General features: G+C 40.2%; 2 protein-coding genes and 2 long non-coding RNA genes across 4 annotated transcripts; all 4 read left to right on the top strand.

Annotated features, from left to right (window-relative positions):
* Positions 1-2,895: 2,895 nt before the first annotated feature.
* On the top strand, positions 2,896-3,971 carry LOC311367347. Its single transcript, XR_014639732.1, has 3 exons — positions 2,896-3,114; positions 3,498-3,611; positions 3,700-3,971. It is a non-coding gene; the product is annotated as an uncharacterized lncRNA (long non-coding RNA).
* A 115-nt stretch (positions 3,972-4,086) lies between these two features.
* Positions 4,087-5,497, top strand: LOC311367854. Its single transcript, XR_014639814.1, has 3 exons — positions 4,087-4,508; positions 4,893-5,006; positions 5,095-5,497. It is a non-coding gene; the product is annotated as an uncharacterized lncRNA (long non-coding RNA).
* A 46-nt stretch (positions 5,498-5,543) lies between these two features.
* LOC311367546 (NLR family CARD domain-containing protein 3-like) lies at positions 5,544-8,579 on the top strand (the record flags this gene model as incomplete). The annotated part of the gene is made up of 4 exons (XM_084486375.1): positions 5,544-5,561; positions 5,928-6,177; positions 6,293-8,066; positions 8,209-8,579. The coding sequence occupies 4 exons, from the start codon at positions 5,544-5,546 to the stop codon at positions 8,408-8,410; spliced, it is 2,244 nt and encodes a 747-aa protein (XP_084342501.1). The 3' UTR covers positions 8,411-8,579.
* Positions 8,580-8,753: 174 nt separating this feature from the next.
* Positions 8,754-11,940, top strand: LOC311367853 (ribonuclease inhibitor-like). Its single transcript, XM_084486701.1, has 7 exons — positions 8,754-8,892; positions 9,202-9,375; positions 9,738-9,908; positions 10,271-10,441; positions 10,699-10,872; positions 10,955-11,001; positions 11,240-11,940. Exons 2-7 carry the CDS (start codon positions 9,203-9,205, stop codon positions 11,812-11,814), a joined length of 1,311 nt encoding a protein of 436 aa, XP_084342827.1. The 5' UTR covers positions 8,754-8,892; position 9,202; the 3' UTR covers positions 11,815-11,940.
* The last annotated feature ends 362 nt before the right edge of the window (positions 11,941-12,302 follow it).

The raw sequence follows: 12,302 nt of genomic DNA, 5'->3' as shown, positions 1-12,302 counted from the left end.
GTCATCTCTAGTGTTGGTGAAAGCCTAACATAAGCCTTAAGTATATTGCCCGGGACGCTGCATTTGAACTCTTCACAAAACCACCTCTTTGTCTTCTGATCATTATGCTTGGACAACAAACATCACAGATTTACACAACAGACCAGAATGGGATGGTGGATTTATAACACAATCAATAATAAGAAAAAACAGCAAATGAAAAAGAGCACATTTACTCTCTTGTAATTTATACAACTCGCTCCCACATCCGCTGATGTTGCCGTGTTCCCGCTTTATTCAATCTCTTGTCTTGGAGTCGTTTTCACCTTTAGAAATGCCCCATCTTCATCTGACAACCCTTGCCTTACGCCATTGTCCGTGGTCCCCACTGAGTCTGGTCCCCTAGTAACTGTTGTGCAGCATTGGAGCAGAATGGAGAACCATCTGAGGCCATCTCTTTATTTATGTTTTTAATTTATTTTGCTACACTGTTACACCCACCTTTAGGTGTAAATAAAAATTGACCTTCCTCTGGCAACCATTGACAGTACACACACACTCACACTCACACACACACACACACACACACACATTTTGGCTATGGATGTTTTCACTCACATTGCACAATGGCCAGGATAATTCCATAACATTGGGTCAAACGTGGCTTATTTTCCAGTGGTTCTGTATCAGTGCTAACATGTGTCTCAATATTCAATTCTGATACATGTATGTGTGTTGTCTGTGATGTATATGTCGTGAGATTTGCAGTGTACGCTATGCTATGAAACAAATTAATTTGTTGTGCAATGAATCCGATATATTAATAGTCCATTAATATATTCCACATGTTTGAAATGCAATACATGGTCCGTGCGTGTGCTTTACCTATAGAATCATCTGAAATAACATGAAAATGAGCCAATGAAAATAAATATATTTTTATTTTTTCAATGTCCTCTTAAATTGTCAATTCACTATTGTAATTATTAATTTACTGTCTATTAAACAATCAATATATTTTGCAGTCCTTGTGTCTTAGTATAATTTTTTTGCAGGCTCTTTATTCTAAAGTGGTAACGGGTGGAAAAAACAAAGAACTTAGCTTTGATTTGCTTTTCGTAAATGATTGATTAATTTCTGAGGTTAGTTTATTCCAGTGAATTCTGAACGGTTGTCACCTGATATTCCTGTTGACAGTGTATCTAACCTCCGAACTCTTTATAAGAAGAACAAAATCTATGCAAAGTCCATTTGCTTATTTGATCTGTGGCTTTCAGTTCACTACAGACGTACCTGTTTCTGACTGGAATCTAAAACTAAAGGCTTTTATTTGTGATTTGATTTAATGAGCTTACTATTTGGATTAGTTTTTTGGATACTTCATAGCATTTTGGACCAGAAAATACATTTTTCAGCAAGGTAAAGATAAGGTACAGTTGTTGCAATAATTTTCTGATAAAATAATACTGATATCAATGTCTGCAAACATGTAGGATTCGAAGCACATTGTAAAATATTGGAATTATTTTGCTTTTATTTGTAATTAATAAATGTTATTAATTATCACTATTTAGAATCAACTGGCCTTTATTTTAATTAAAAGGGTATCCCTCTGTATTAAAACCCTCTGTATTAAAGCACATTGTTTACGTCACCTTTTTTTTAGCTTTGGGTTAGCTTTGATGGTGACTGCATGGTACAGGATTTACTACAGGATTTACTAATATTGGGTGTTTGGTGCTCCATTTTATTGGCTAACTCACTAATAGCTGATTGATGGCATTAGCATTTCTAACAAATTACACTAAAATAATAGCTCTGGCATTAATGGCTACAAAGTATTATCATAGATTGTGTGGTAATTGCTGTTCCCAAGAGCATTTTCCTATTCCCCGAAAGTGAAAAGTGGAAAGGCCTGAGCAGGTTAATATGTATCTAGAGGGGAACAGTTGAGAGGTGACATGTGAGGCGGGGTCACGGACTCAGCCACTTTCCTTGGCCAGTTCCCTTGGCCACTTATTTGTGCAACTAAGGAAATAGACTCATTATTGATGACCTGTAGCTTTCTATTTACAGTTCACGCCATGTTTTTGGGTGGAGTAAGTCTAATCTTTTTCGTATTCAATAGGGTGACTTGCATTTCTGTTTTCATATTTTATACTATTTTGGACCAGCATATATATCTTTCAGCACGGTAAATATAGGTTACAGTAATCATATTCAGTGTTCAATGATTAGCCTAATGTGTATAGTGATATAATGATAATATTCTTGCTGACAATAATACTCAACCCATCTCATATCTACTTCAAATTATGGAACAGTTGCATTTTTTCCAACACATTGGATTTAATTTTTAATGTATATTGTTAAATTAGAAACAATTGCTCTTCATCATTTAAATTTACTTAACATATTAGCGGTTGGTAGGAGTGTTATTGGTTTGTACATGTTTCCAAAAAAACATTTATACTTTAATTTGGTTTTTATGCACAGTTATTTCTCAATCTGATGTAAATGTTTGTCTGTGTTGTTCGCAGTAATTTATATAAAAATATACATTATTTTTAGTCTTTGACTCATTATTCCTGTTTTACTTTGGCAGTCTGCATTCCTGTTCAAGTTCTTCAATATGAATGTGTCTGAGGAGGAGGGAGGTCCTACCTCTAAACCCCCCCTGTCCTGGGAGCATGGCCACCCCAGCAAAGCTGAGAGGTAAGTACGGACCTCCAACCACCTGTTGTCCATCTCAGAGCTCCATTTCTCCATTATTAGTGAGTAAAACCTTTTGTCTGTGCTGTGATGAAGCCCAGAGCATGAGAGAACCAGTTCTCCTGTTCCCAGCTGTGTCTCCATGACTAGTGAAAGGTCTATAGATCTGCCCGAGAACTTGAGATGGAAGAAGATGGAAAGCAGTCTACTGAGCAAATGTGTGGAATTGTCAAACAGATTACTGAACAAAACAGGAACATGTCCAAAAATCCAGACTACCTGATGGTTGGTTATCGTTCTTTTTAGAAGTGAACATCAGGAGACATCAGACATCACGGTTCCCAGCCATGTCTTCGTGAAGAGTGACAGGTCTATTGGTCTACCTCCGACCTTTAAAGATGAACGCCCATCCACTGAGGAAAGGTACTTGTTTCAATTAGATAATGGATACTGACTAGTTACACCATGCTTAGTCTGGGTTAAACCTCTGTCTGTGTTGTGTTGAAGCCCAGAGCAGCAGGAGAGCTCTGTATTTCATGCTTCCAGCTGTGTCTCCATGGGTCTGTTGAGCAGGACAAGTCAATTCCATTTGTATAGTAGAGTGGGGGATCCCTCCTTGCAGGGATGGTTAGGAGAGCAATCTGTGCTATAATTGCCAGATCTAAGGAAATACTGCTGGGGTCATACTGATACTTTAAAGATGGATGGATTGTATGCATCCATCCATTATTTAACCAAAGAATAAATTCAACAAATCCAGACCGCCTGAAGGTGGTTATTGTTATTTTTTCTTTTTCTTTCAAAAGTGAACAACAGGAGAGATCAGCCACCCCTGTTTCCAGCCGTGTCTCCATAAAGAGCGACAGCTCTATTGGTCTACCTGAGAACTATGAAGATGGAAATATTTCTACTGAGCAAAGGTGTGGAATAGTCAAACAGATTACTGAACAAAACAGGAGCATGTCAAAAAATCCAGACTACCTGATGGTTGGTTATCGTTCTTTTTAGAAGTGAACATCAGGAGACATCAGACATCACGGTTCCCAGCCATGTCTTCGTGAAGAGTGACAGGTCTATTGGTCTACCTCCGACCTTTAAAGATGAACGCCCATCCACTAAGGAAAGGTACTTGTTTCAATTAGATAATGGATACTGACTAGTTACACCATGCTTAGTCTGGGTTAAACCTCTGTCTGTGTTGAAGTCCAGAGCAGCAGGAGAGCTCTGTGTTTCGTGCTTCCAGCTGTGTCTCCATGGGTCTGTTGATCAGGACAAGTCAATTCCATTTGTATAGTAGAGTGGGGGATCCCTCCTTCCAGGGATGGTTAGGAGTGCAATCTGTGCTATAATTGCCAGATCTAAGGAAATACCGCTGGGAGCATGGCCACCTCAGCAAAGCTGAGAGGTAAGTACGGACCTCCAACCACCTGTTGTCCATCTCAGAGCTCCATTTCTCCATTATTAGTGAGTAAAACCTCTTGTCTGTGCTGTGATGAAGCCCAGAGAATGAGAGAACCAGTTCTCCCATTCCCAGCTGTGTCTCCATGACTAGTGAAAGATCTATAGATCTGCCCGAGAACTTCAAAGATGGAAATATTTCTACTGAGCAAATGTGTGGAATTGTCAAACAGATTACTGAACAAAACAGGAGCATGTCCAAAAGTCCGGACTACCTGATGGTTGGTTATTGTTCTTTTTAGAAGTGAACATCAGGAGACATCAGACATCACGGTTCCCAGCCATGTCTTCGTGAAGAGTGACAGGTCTATTGGTCTACCTCCGACCTTTAAAGATGAACGCCCATCCACTGAGGAAAGGTACTTGTTTTAATTAGATAATGGATACTGACTAGTTACACCATGCTTATTCTGGGTTAAACCTCTGTCTGTGTTGTGTTGAAGCCCAGAGCAGCAGGAGAGCTCTGTATTTCATGCTTCCAGCTGTGTCTCCATGGGTCTGTTGAGCAGGACAAGTCAATTCCATTTGTATAGTAGAGTGGGGGATCCCTCCTTGCAGGGATGGTTAGGAGAGCAATCTGTGCTATAATTGCCATATTCAGAGGAAATACCGCTGGGGTAATACTGATACTTTAAAGATGGATGGATTGTATGCATCCATCCATTATTTAACCAAAGAATAAATTCAACAAATCCAGACCGCCTGAAGGTGGTTATTGTTATTTTTTCTTTTTCTTTCAAAAGTGAACAACAGGAGAGATCAGACACCCCTGTTTCCAGCCGTGTCTCCATAAAGAGTGACAGCTCTATTGGTCTACCTGAGAACTTCGAAGATGGAAATCTTTCTACTGAGCAAAGGTGTGGAATAGTCAAACAGATTACTAAACAAAACAGGAGCATGTCAAAAAGTCCGGACTACCTGATGGTTGGTTATCGTTCTTTTTAGAAGTGAACATCGGGAGACATCAGACATCACGGTTCCCAGCCATGTCTTCGTGAAGAGTGACAGGTCTATTGGTCTACCTCCGACCTTTAAAGATGAACGCCCATCCACTGAGGAAAGGTACAAGTTTCAAACAGATAATGGATACTGGACAACAAGCACTATGATTTGTTTATGATATGCGTGTTCCCAGCCATGCTAGGTCTATTGGTTCTCCTGAGGATTTTAAAGACAAACGCCCCTCCACAAAGGAAATTCAACATATGTTTATCAACCTTTACAAAGCAGAAGAAGCTTCCCTCCAAACATCACATCCTTACTTCTGATCAGTATTTATTAGGATGTTCATTGCTAGCCATGTGTTTTTCACTAGGAAACCTCACTTGTTTGTTTGTGTAAATGTGTGCTTGCTTGGGTGCCCCAGTGGCACACTGGGCTAAAACGTGCACCATATGGGCACAGTCCTGATCGTAGAGACCTAGGATTGAATCCAGCCTGGGTCATTTACTGCATGTTCTCCCCTCTGCCTATCTCTATAATAAAGCTGACAAAATGCAAAAAAATAAATCTTTAAATGTGTGCTTGCTGCTTTCTTTTCTCCACAGACAACACCAAGAGAGCTCAAAGGAGACCAGTGACATTAGTGAGCTATGGCCTGCGTCAAATCAATCAGATACAAAGACCAAGTTCATGGTGTGTACCTGTACAACAATCTTTGACTTGAAATGCACATCGGAAATGGACATCTTTACCTAATACTCTTCAAGTGTTTAATCTAACAGTCACACAGTTTCAAAGTAAAGGTCTCATTGATACATCTTGTTTTTTTTTGTTAGCTGGTGAAGGCGACTGTGCAAACATTTGTAGACCAGGAGCTGGTGAAGCTTTGGGGGGCTCACTTCCCAGAGTACCCACAGTGCTCAAGGAGTCAGGCGAAGGATGATGTTGGGGAGGGAGATGATGAGGAGGCACTGGATGAAGAGGAAGAGCAGCAGAGAAAAAGTGCCATCAAGGGAGTTGGGAAGATCACACTGCTTTGCATGGTGAGGATGAAGGAGGACGAGATGGCTCACACACTCAAGAACGGTAAGACTCTTGTTTATGAAAATGTGAAGAAAAGAAGACATTTACTTATTTTGAATACAATTTCCACTGACATTAATATCTACTGCTGGATGTCATTTGTTGTTTATTCATTTAGAAACTCATGCGGTTAAGTGCAAAGAAAAACTCAAGTGTCACCTGATGGAGAAGTTCCAGAGTTTGTTTGAGGGAATCGCTAAACCGGGACAGAAATCACTTCTCAATGAGATCTACACAGAGCTCCTCATTACAGAGGGAGGCAGTGGAGACATCAACAATGAGCACGAGATCAGACTGATTCAAAATGCTTCCAAGAAACCAATAAAGGAAGCAATATGTATGAAATTACAAGACATCTTTAAAGCTACAGCTGAAAATTCTCAACCAATCAGAAGAATATTGACAACAGGAGTGGCTGGCATCGGTAAAACTGTCTTAACACATAAGTTCACTCTGGACTGGGCCGAAGGCAAAGCCAACCAAGATATAGACTTCACATTTCCTGTGACTTTCCGAGAGTTAAATTTACTGAAAGACAAAATGTTCAGCATGGTGGAACTTGTCCATCACCTCTTCATTGAAACCAAAAAAGCGGAAATCTCCAACTTCGAAAAGTTCAAAGTAGTCTTCATCTTTGATGGTCTGGATGAGTGCCGGCTTCCTCTGGACTTCCAGACTAATGGGATCTGGACAGATATCAAAAAGCCCACCTCAGTGGATGTGCTACTGACAAACCTCATCATGGGCAACCTGCTTCCCAATGCTTGCATCTGGATAACCACACGCCCTGCAGCAGTCAATCAGATCCCTGCTAACTGCGTGGACATGTTGACAGAGGTGAGAGGGTTCACAGACTCACAGAAGGAGGACTACTTCAGGAAGAGATTCGAAGAGGAGACACTGTCTAGAGAAATCCTTTCCCACATCAAGACATCGCGAAGCCTGTACATCATGTGCCACATCCCAATCTTCTGTTGGATCATTGCTACAGTTATGGAGCATTTCTTCCACACATGTCAGAAAGAAGATATGCCCAAGACTCTAACTGAGATGTACATCTACTTCCTGACAGTTCAGTCCACACAGGAGAACATTCGGTATAATGGAAAACCTATACCAGATTCACACTGGTTGAATAAGAGCAGGAAGATCCTTTTATCTCTAGGAAAACTGGCTTTTAACCAGCTAGAGAAAGGCAAGCTGATTTTCTATGAGGCAGACCTGGCAGAATGTGACATCAATATCAGAGCAGCGTTAAAGTACTCAGCTGTGTTCACCCAGGTCTTTAAAGAGCAGTGCGGGCTTTACCGGGAAAACGTGTTCTCTTTCATTCATCTAAGCATTCAAGAGTTTCTGGCTGCCATGTATGTCTTTTGGACCTTCATCGACACTGGTGTCAATTCACTTTCAAAAGAGACAAGCACCATGGATCTCCAACACCTCCATAAGATTGCTGTGGATCAGGCCTTAGAAAGTGTGAACGGACACCTGGACTTGTTCCTTCGCTTCCTCCTGGGACTCTCTCTGGAGACCAATCAGACTCTCCTACGAGGCCTGCTTGGAGAGACAGGAAGTAGATCAGTGACTAATGGTAGCACAGTTGATTACATCAAGAAGAAACTAGATCAGGATCTCTGTCCAGAGAAATCCATCAATCTTTGCCACTGTCTGAGTGAGCTGAAGGCCAGTTCTCTAGTGGAGAACATACAGAAGTACCTGACCTCTGGAAGTCTCACCAGAAGAACTCCCGAACCTGGTCACTGGGCTGCTCTGGTCTACATCTTATTGTCATCAGACAGAGAACTGGATGTGTTTGACCTGAAGAAATACTCTGCTTCGGAGGAGGGTCTTCTGAGGCTGCTGCCAGTCGCCAAAGTCTCAAAGAAGTTACTGTACGTCTGTCCATTTATTTTTATTCAACAAGCTATTATTATTATTATTATTATTATTATTATATATAACTTTTTGTGAAATATGGAAAGTTGCATAATCTCTGAAGAGTAACGCAGTCTTGTGCAATTTGTCTAAACAAAGGCTGAGTGGCTGCAATCTGTCAGAGAGATGCTGTGAAGCTCTGGCTTCAATTCTCAGCTCTAACTCCAGTCTGACAGAGCTGGACCTGAGTACCAATGATCTGCAGGATTCAGGGGTGAAGCTGCTCTCTGCTGGACTGGGGAGTCCACACTGTACACTGAAAACTCTCAGGTCTGTTTTACTCAATGTATCCAACAGGTAACCATTTCAACTGATTAATATACAGATTCATGTCTGTCAACGGATGGGTCATTTATAAATGTTCTTGGTGATGAAGAATAAACTGAATTTGTCGTATTTATTTATCCAGGTATGTATTTCTTTTTTGTTGCATCATATATCCATAATGTGCGTTTGTGTTGTTTCGTATATATATATATATATATATGTAGGTTGTCGGCCTGCCTGGTCTCACTATCAATATTCATAATAATTTGAATAACGCATCAAAACCAATGTTTTCTAATGCATAAGATAATAACGTCTTCCGACTGTATACACTTGTTTAAGGCTGACAGACTGTAGTCTGTCAGAGAGATGCTGTGAAGCTCTGGCCTCAGCTCTCAGCTCCAACTGCTCTAGTCTGAGAGAGCTAGACCTGTGTACCAATGATCTGCAGGATTCAGGGGTGGAGCTGCTCTCTGTTGGACTGGGGAGTCCACACTGTAAACTTGAAACCCTCAGGTCAATTTTACACAACAGATGATACATTGTGTGATTTTGTGTGATTTTGCGCATATCCGCATATCCATTTACTGTACACTGAAAACACTTAAATCAGTCGTGATCTTATGTGCAAAAGTTTCAAATGGAAGGTCATAGTAGAAATTCAATAGATTGTAATTCAGAAATATAGCCATAAGAAATAAAGAATTCACATGCCTCAGTGCACCAGTTGAAAGCAATACAACTAATATATGTATCAATTTGTTTAATTTCCTCTGGATTAGTTTCAAATATAGGTACATAATGTTCTATCAATTTTGTATTCAGGATGAATCGCTGTCTTCTGACAGAGAGATGCTGCAAAGCTCTGGCCTCAGTTCTCAGCTCCAACGACTCTAGTCTGAGAGAGCTGGACCTGAGTACCAATGATCTGCAGGATTCAGGAGTGAAGCTGCTCTCTGCTGGACTGAAGAGTCCACACTGTACACTGGAAACTCTCCGGTCAGTTTTACTCAGTGTGCAAAGAACTACACCTGGCTTTGAGTAATCTAACACTATTGCATATATAAATAAGTATATTTAAATGAACCATTCACAACTCAAAAGCCTAACAATTTTAGTTTCCAACTTTAACTACAGATATCATAGTAATTTCCATGTTATATTCATACTGAAATACAAGCAAGTCTATTATATACTTAGTCTTCCAGATTGCAATCAATATTTTAGTTGTATATACGTTGAGTTGTGTGTACAGTAGATGTCTTATATCAATATTCATAATAATTTGAATAACGCATTAAAACCAATGTTTTCTAATGCATAAGATAATAACGTCTTCCGACTGTATACACTTGTTTAAGGCTGACAGACTGTAGTCTGTCAGAGAGATGCTGTGAAGCTCTGGCCTCAGTTCTCAGCTCCAAATCCAGTCTGACAGAGCTGGACCTGAGTATCAATGACCTGCTGGATTCAGGAGTGAAGCTGCTCTCAGCTGGACTGGGGAGTCCACAATGTACACTGGAAACTCTCCGGTCAGTTTTACTCAGTGTGCAAAGAACTACACCTGGCTTTGAGTAATCTAACACTATTGCATATATAAATAAGTATATTTAAATGAACCATTCACAACTCAAAAGCCTAACAATTTTAGTTTCCAACTTTAACTACAGATATCATAGTAATATCCATGTTATATTCATACTGAAATACAAGCAAGTCTATGATATACTTAGTCTTCCAGATTGCAATCAATATTTTAGTTGTATATACGTTGAGTTGTGTGTACAGTAGATGTCTTATATCAATATTCATAATAATTTGAATGACGCATCAAAACCAATGTTTTCTAATGCATAAGATAATAACGTCTTCCGACTGTATACACTTGTTTAAGGCTGACAGACTGTAGTCTGTCAGAGAGATGCTGTGAAGCTCTGGCCTCAGTTCTCAGCTCCAAATCCAGTCTGACAGAGCTGGACCTGAGTATCAATGACCTGCAGGATTCAGGAGTGAAGCTGCTCTCAGCTGGACTGGGGAGTCCACAATGTACACTGGAAACTCTCAGGTCAGTTTTACATAATGTGTTCAACTGATTTATATAGATTCATGTAAAGACAGATTGATCATTTGAGGGGTATTTAAACCACTTATAGAATTGTTGAAGAATTTAAGGACTTTGCACTAAGGTCATAACTGAAACTATATTTACGTTAGTGTGAACTGTGCACTTTCAGCGTAGAATAAGTGACCTTGGAAAAATACATTTAATGCCATATTCTTAATGGCAGTACATCTAGTGTGTTTGTGTATTTGTGTGTGTAGGCTGTCTGGCTGCCTGGTCACACAGCAAGGCTGTGCTTCTCTGGACTTCGCACTGATATCCAACCCCTCCCATCTGAGAGAGCTGGACCTGAGCTACAACCAACCAGGAGACTCAGGAGTTACGCTGCTCTCTACTAGACTGGAGGATCCATGCTGGAGACTGGCCACTCTCAGGTATGGGAAGGACAGTGATTTATTGTCATTGCATGTCATGTACCTCATTTTAATGGTTGTTGTTTCACTCCCCCACCTTTAGTGTGGAGCACAGAGGAGAACGGAGGCTGAAATCGGGTCTGAGGAAGTGTAAGTGTTATTTTGCAGTTACAATTATGTAGATGGTAATCCTCCCACGGAGCATATATTATATCATATTTAATACATTACATATGTGTCTCTTTTCAAATAATACTTAATAACAATAAGAACATGTGTGAAAGTGGGAAATTGTAAATAATAGTAGTTCTGGTAATATTTCATCTATTATACAAAAATGTACACCTTTACATTATTTGGTTAAAAGTTTTTTTCTTCTCCCTGTCAGATGCATGTGTACTCACACTGGACCCAAACACAGTCCACACACATCTCTCCCTGTCAGAAGGCAACAGCAGAGTGACGCTGGTTGAAAAAGAGCATTCGTATCCTGATCACCCAGAGAGATTTGACTTCTTTCAACAGGTGTTGTGTAGAGAGGGCCTGACTGGCCGCTGTTACTGGGAGGTAGAGGTACAAGGAGATGCTTGTATAGGTGTGGCGTACAGAGAAATAAGGAGAAAAGGACAGGGGGACCTCTCCTATCTCGGAGGGCAGGATATGTCCTGGTGTCTGAAATGTTACGCTGATCATTACATTGCCTGCTGCAACAACAGTAGAACAGACATACGTCTCCCCCGTTCCACCAGCAGAGTAGGAGTGTATGTAGACTGCCATGCAGGCACTTTGTCCTTCTATAGAGTCACACCAGAGGTCTGCGACAAAGTAGCAGGATCCTCCTCAAACACACAGGCACACATCCACACCTTCCAGTCCACATTCACCCAGAACTGCTACCCTGGGTTTGGGTTCAAGTTTTTGAGAAATGGTGACACAGTGACTCTGTGTGACCTGCAACTGTAACACACACACACACACAGTTGCAATTGTAACTTACATACACACACACGCACTTTGGATACTATAACTACTGTACATGTATATATACATACAAACATACACATTAAGTGTACATTTCACACTTTTTATTTTATTTTATTGATCGCCTTCAACAGATCAGTGTGGGCCCCATTGTTCAGATCAGTATTACAGTGCGGTAAAGACCAGAACAACTGGAGGACTTATTTTTGATTTGCAAACCATTTAATTAGCAGTGAGGTTATCTTCAGGTATTACATATATTTGTATGATTGTGCATATATAAGGTGATCAGTTGAAGTATTTGACCTATTGTCAATAACCATGCGACTATGATCTGGGATCTGCTTAAACCCATTCATTTAGAATCAAATATATGAATCAATATACATAACATATGTATTAACCTTGATGGACATGTATGCAATAATATATGTTTTAATTACACTCAATTGATAAATATAAGGAAGTTT

The sequence above is a fragment of the Micromesistius poutassou genome (assembly GCF_964030765.1).
Source record: "Micromesistius poutassou genome assembly, chromosome: 22".
NCBI classification, from domain to species: domain Eukaryota; kingdom Metazoa; phylum Chordata; class Actinopteri; order Gadiformes; family Gadidae; genus Micromesistius; species Micromesistius poutassou.
The sequence above is the reverse complement of the archived record's forward strand: the minus strand, read 5'-3'. Positions and strand labels throughout refer to the sequence as shown.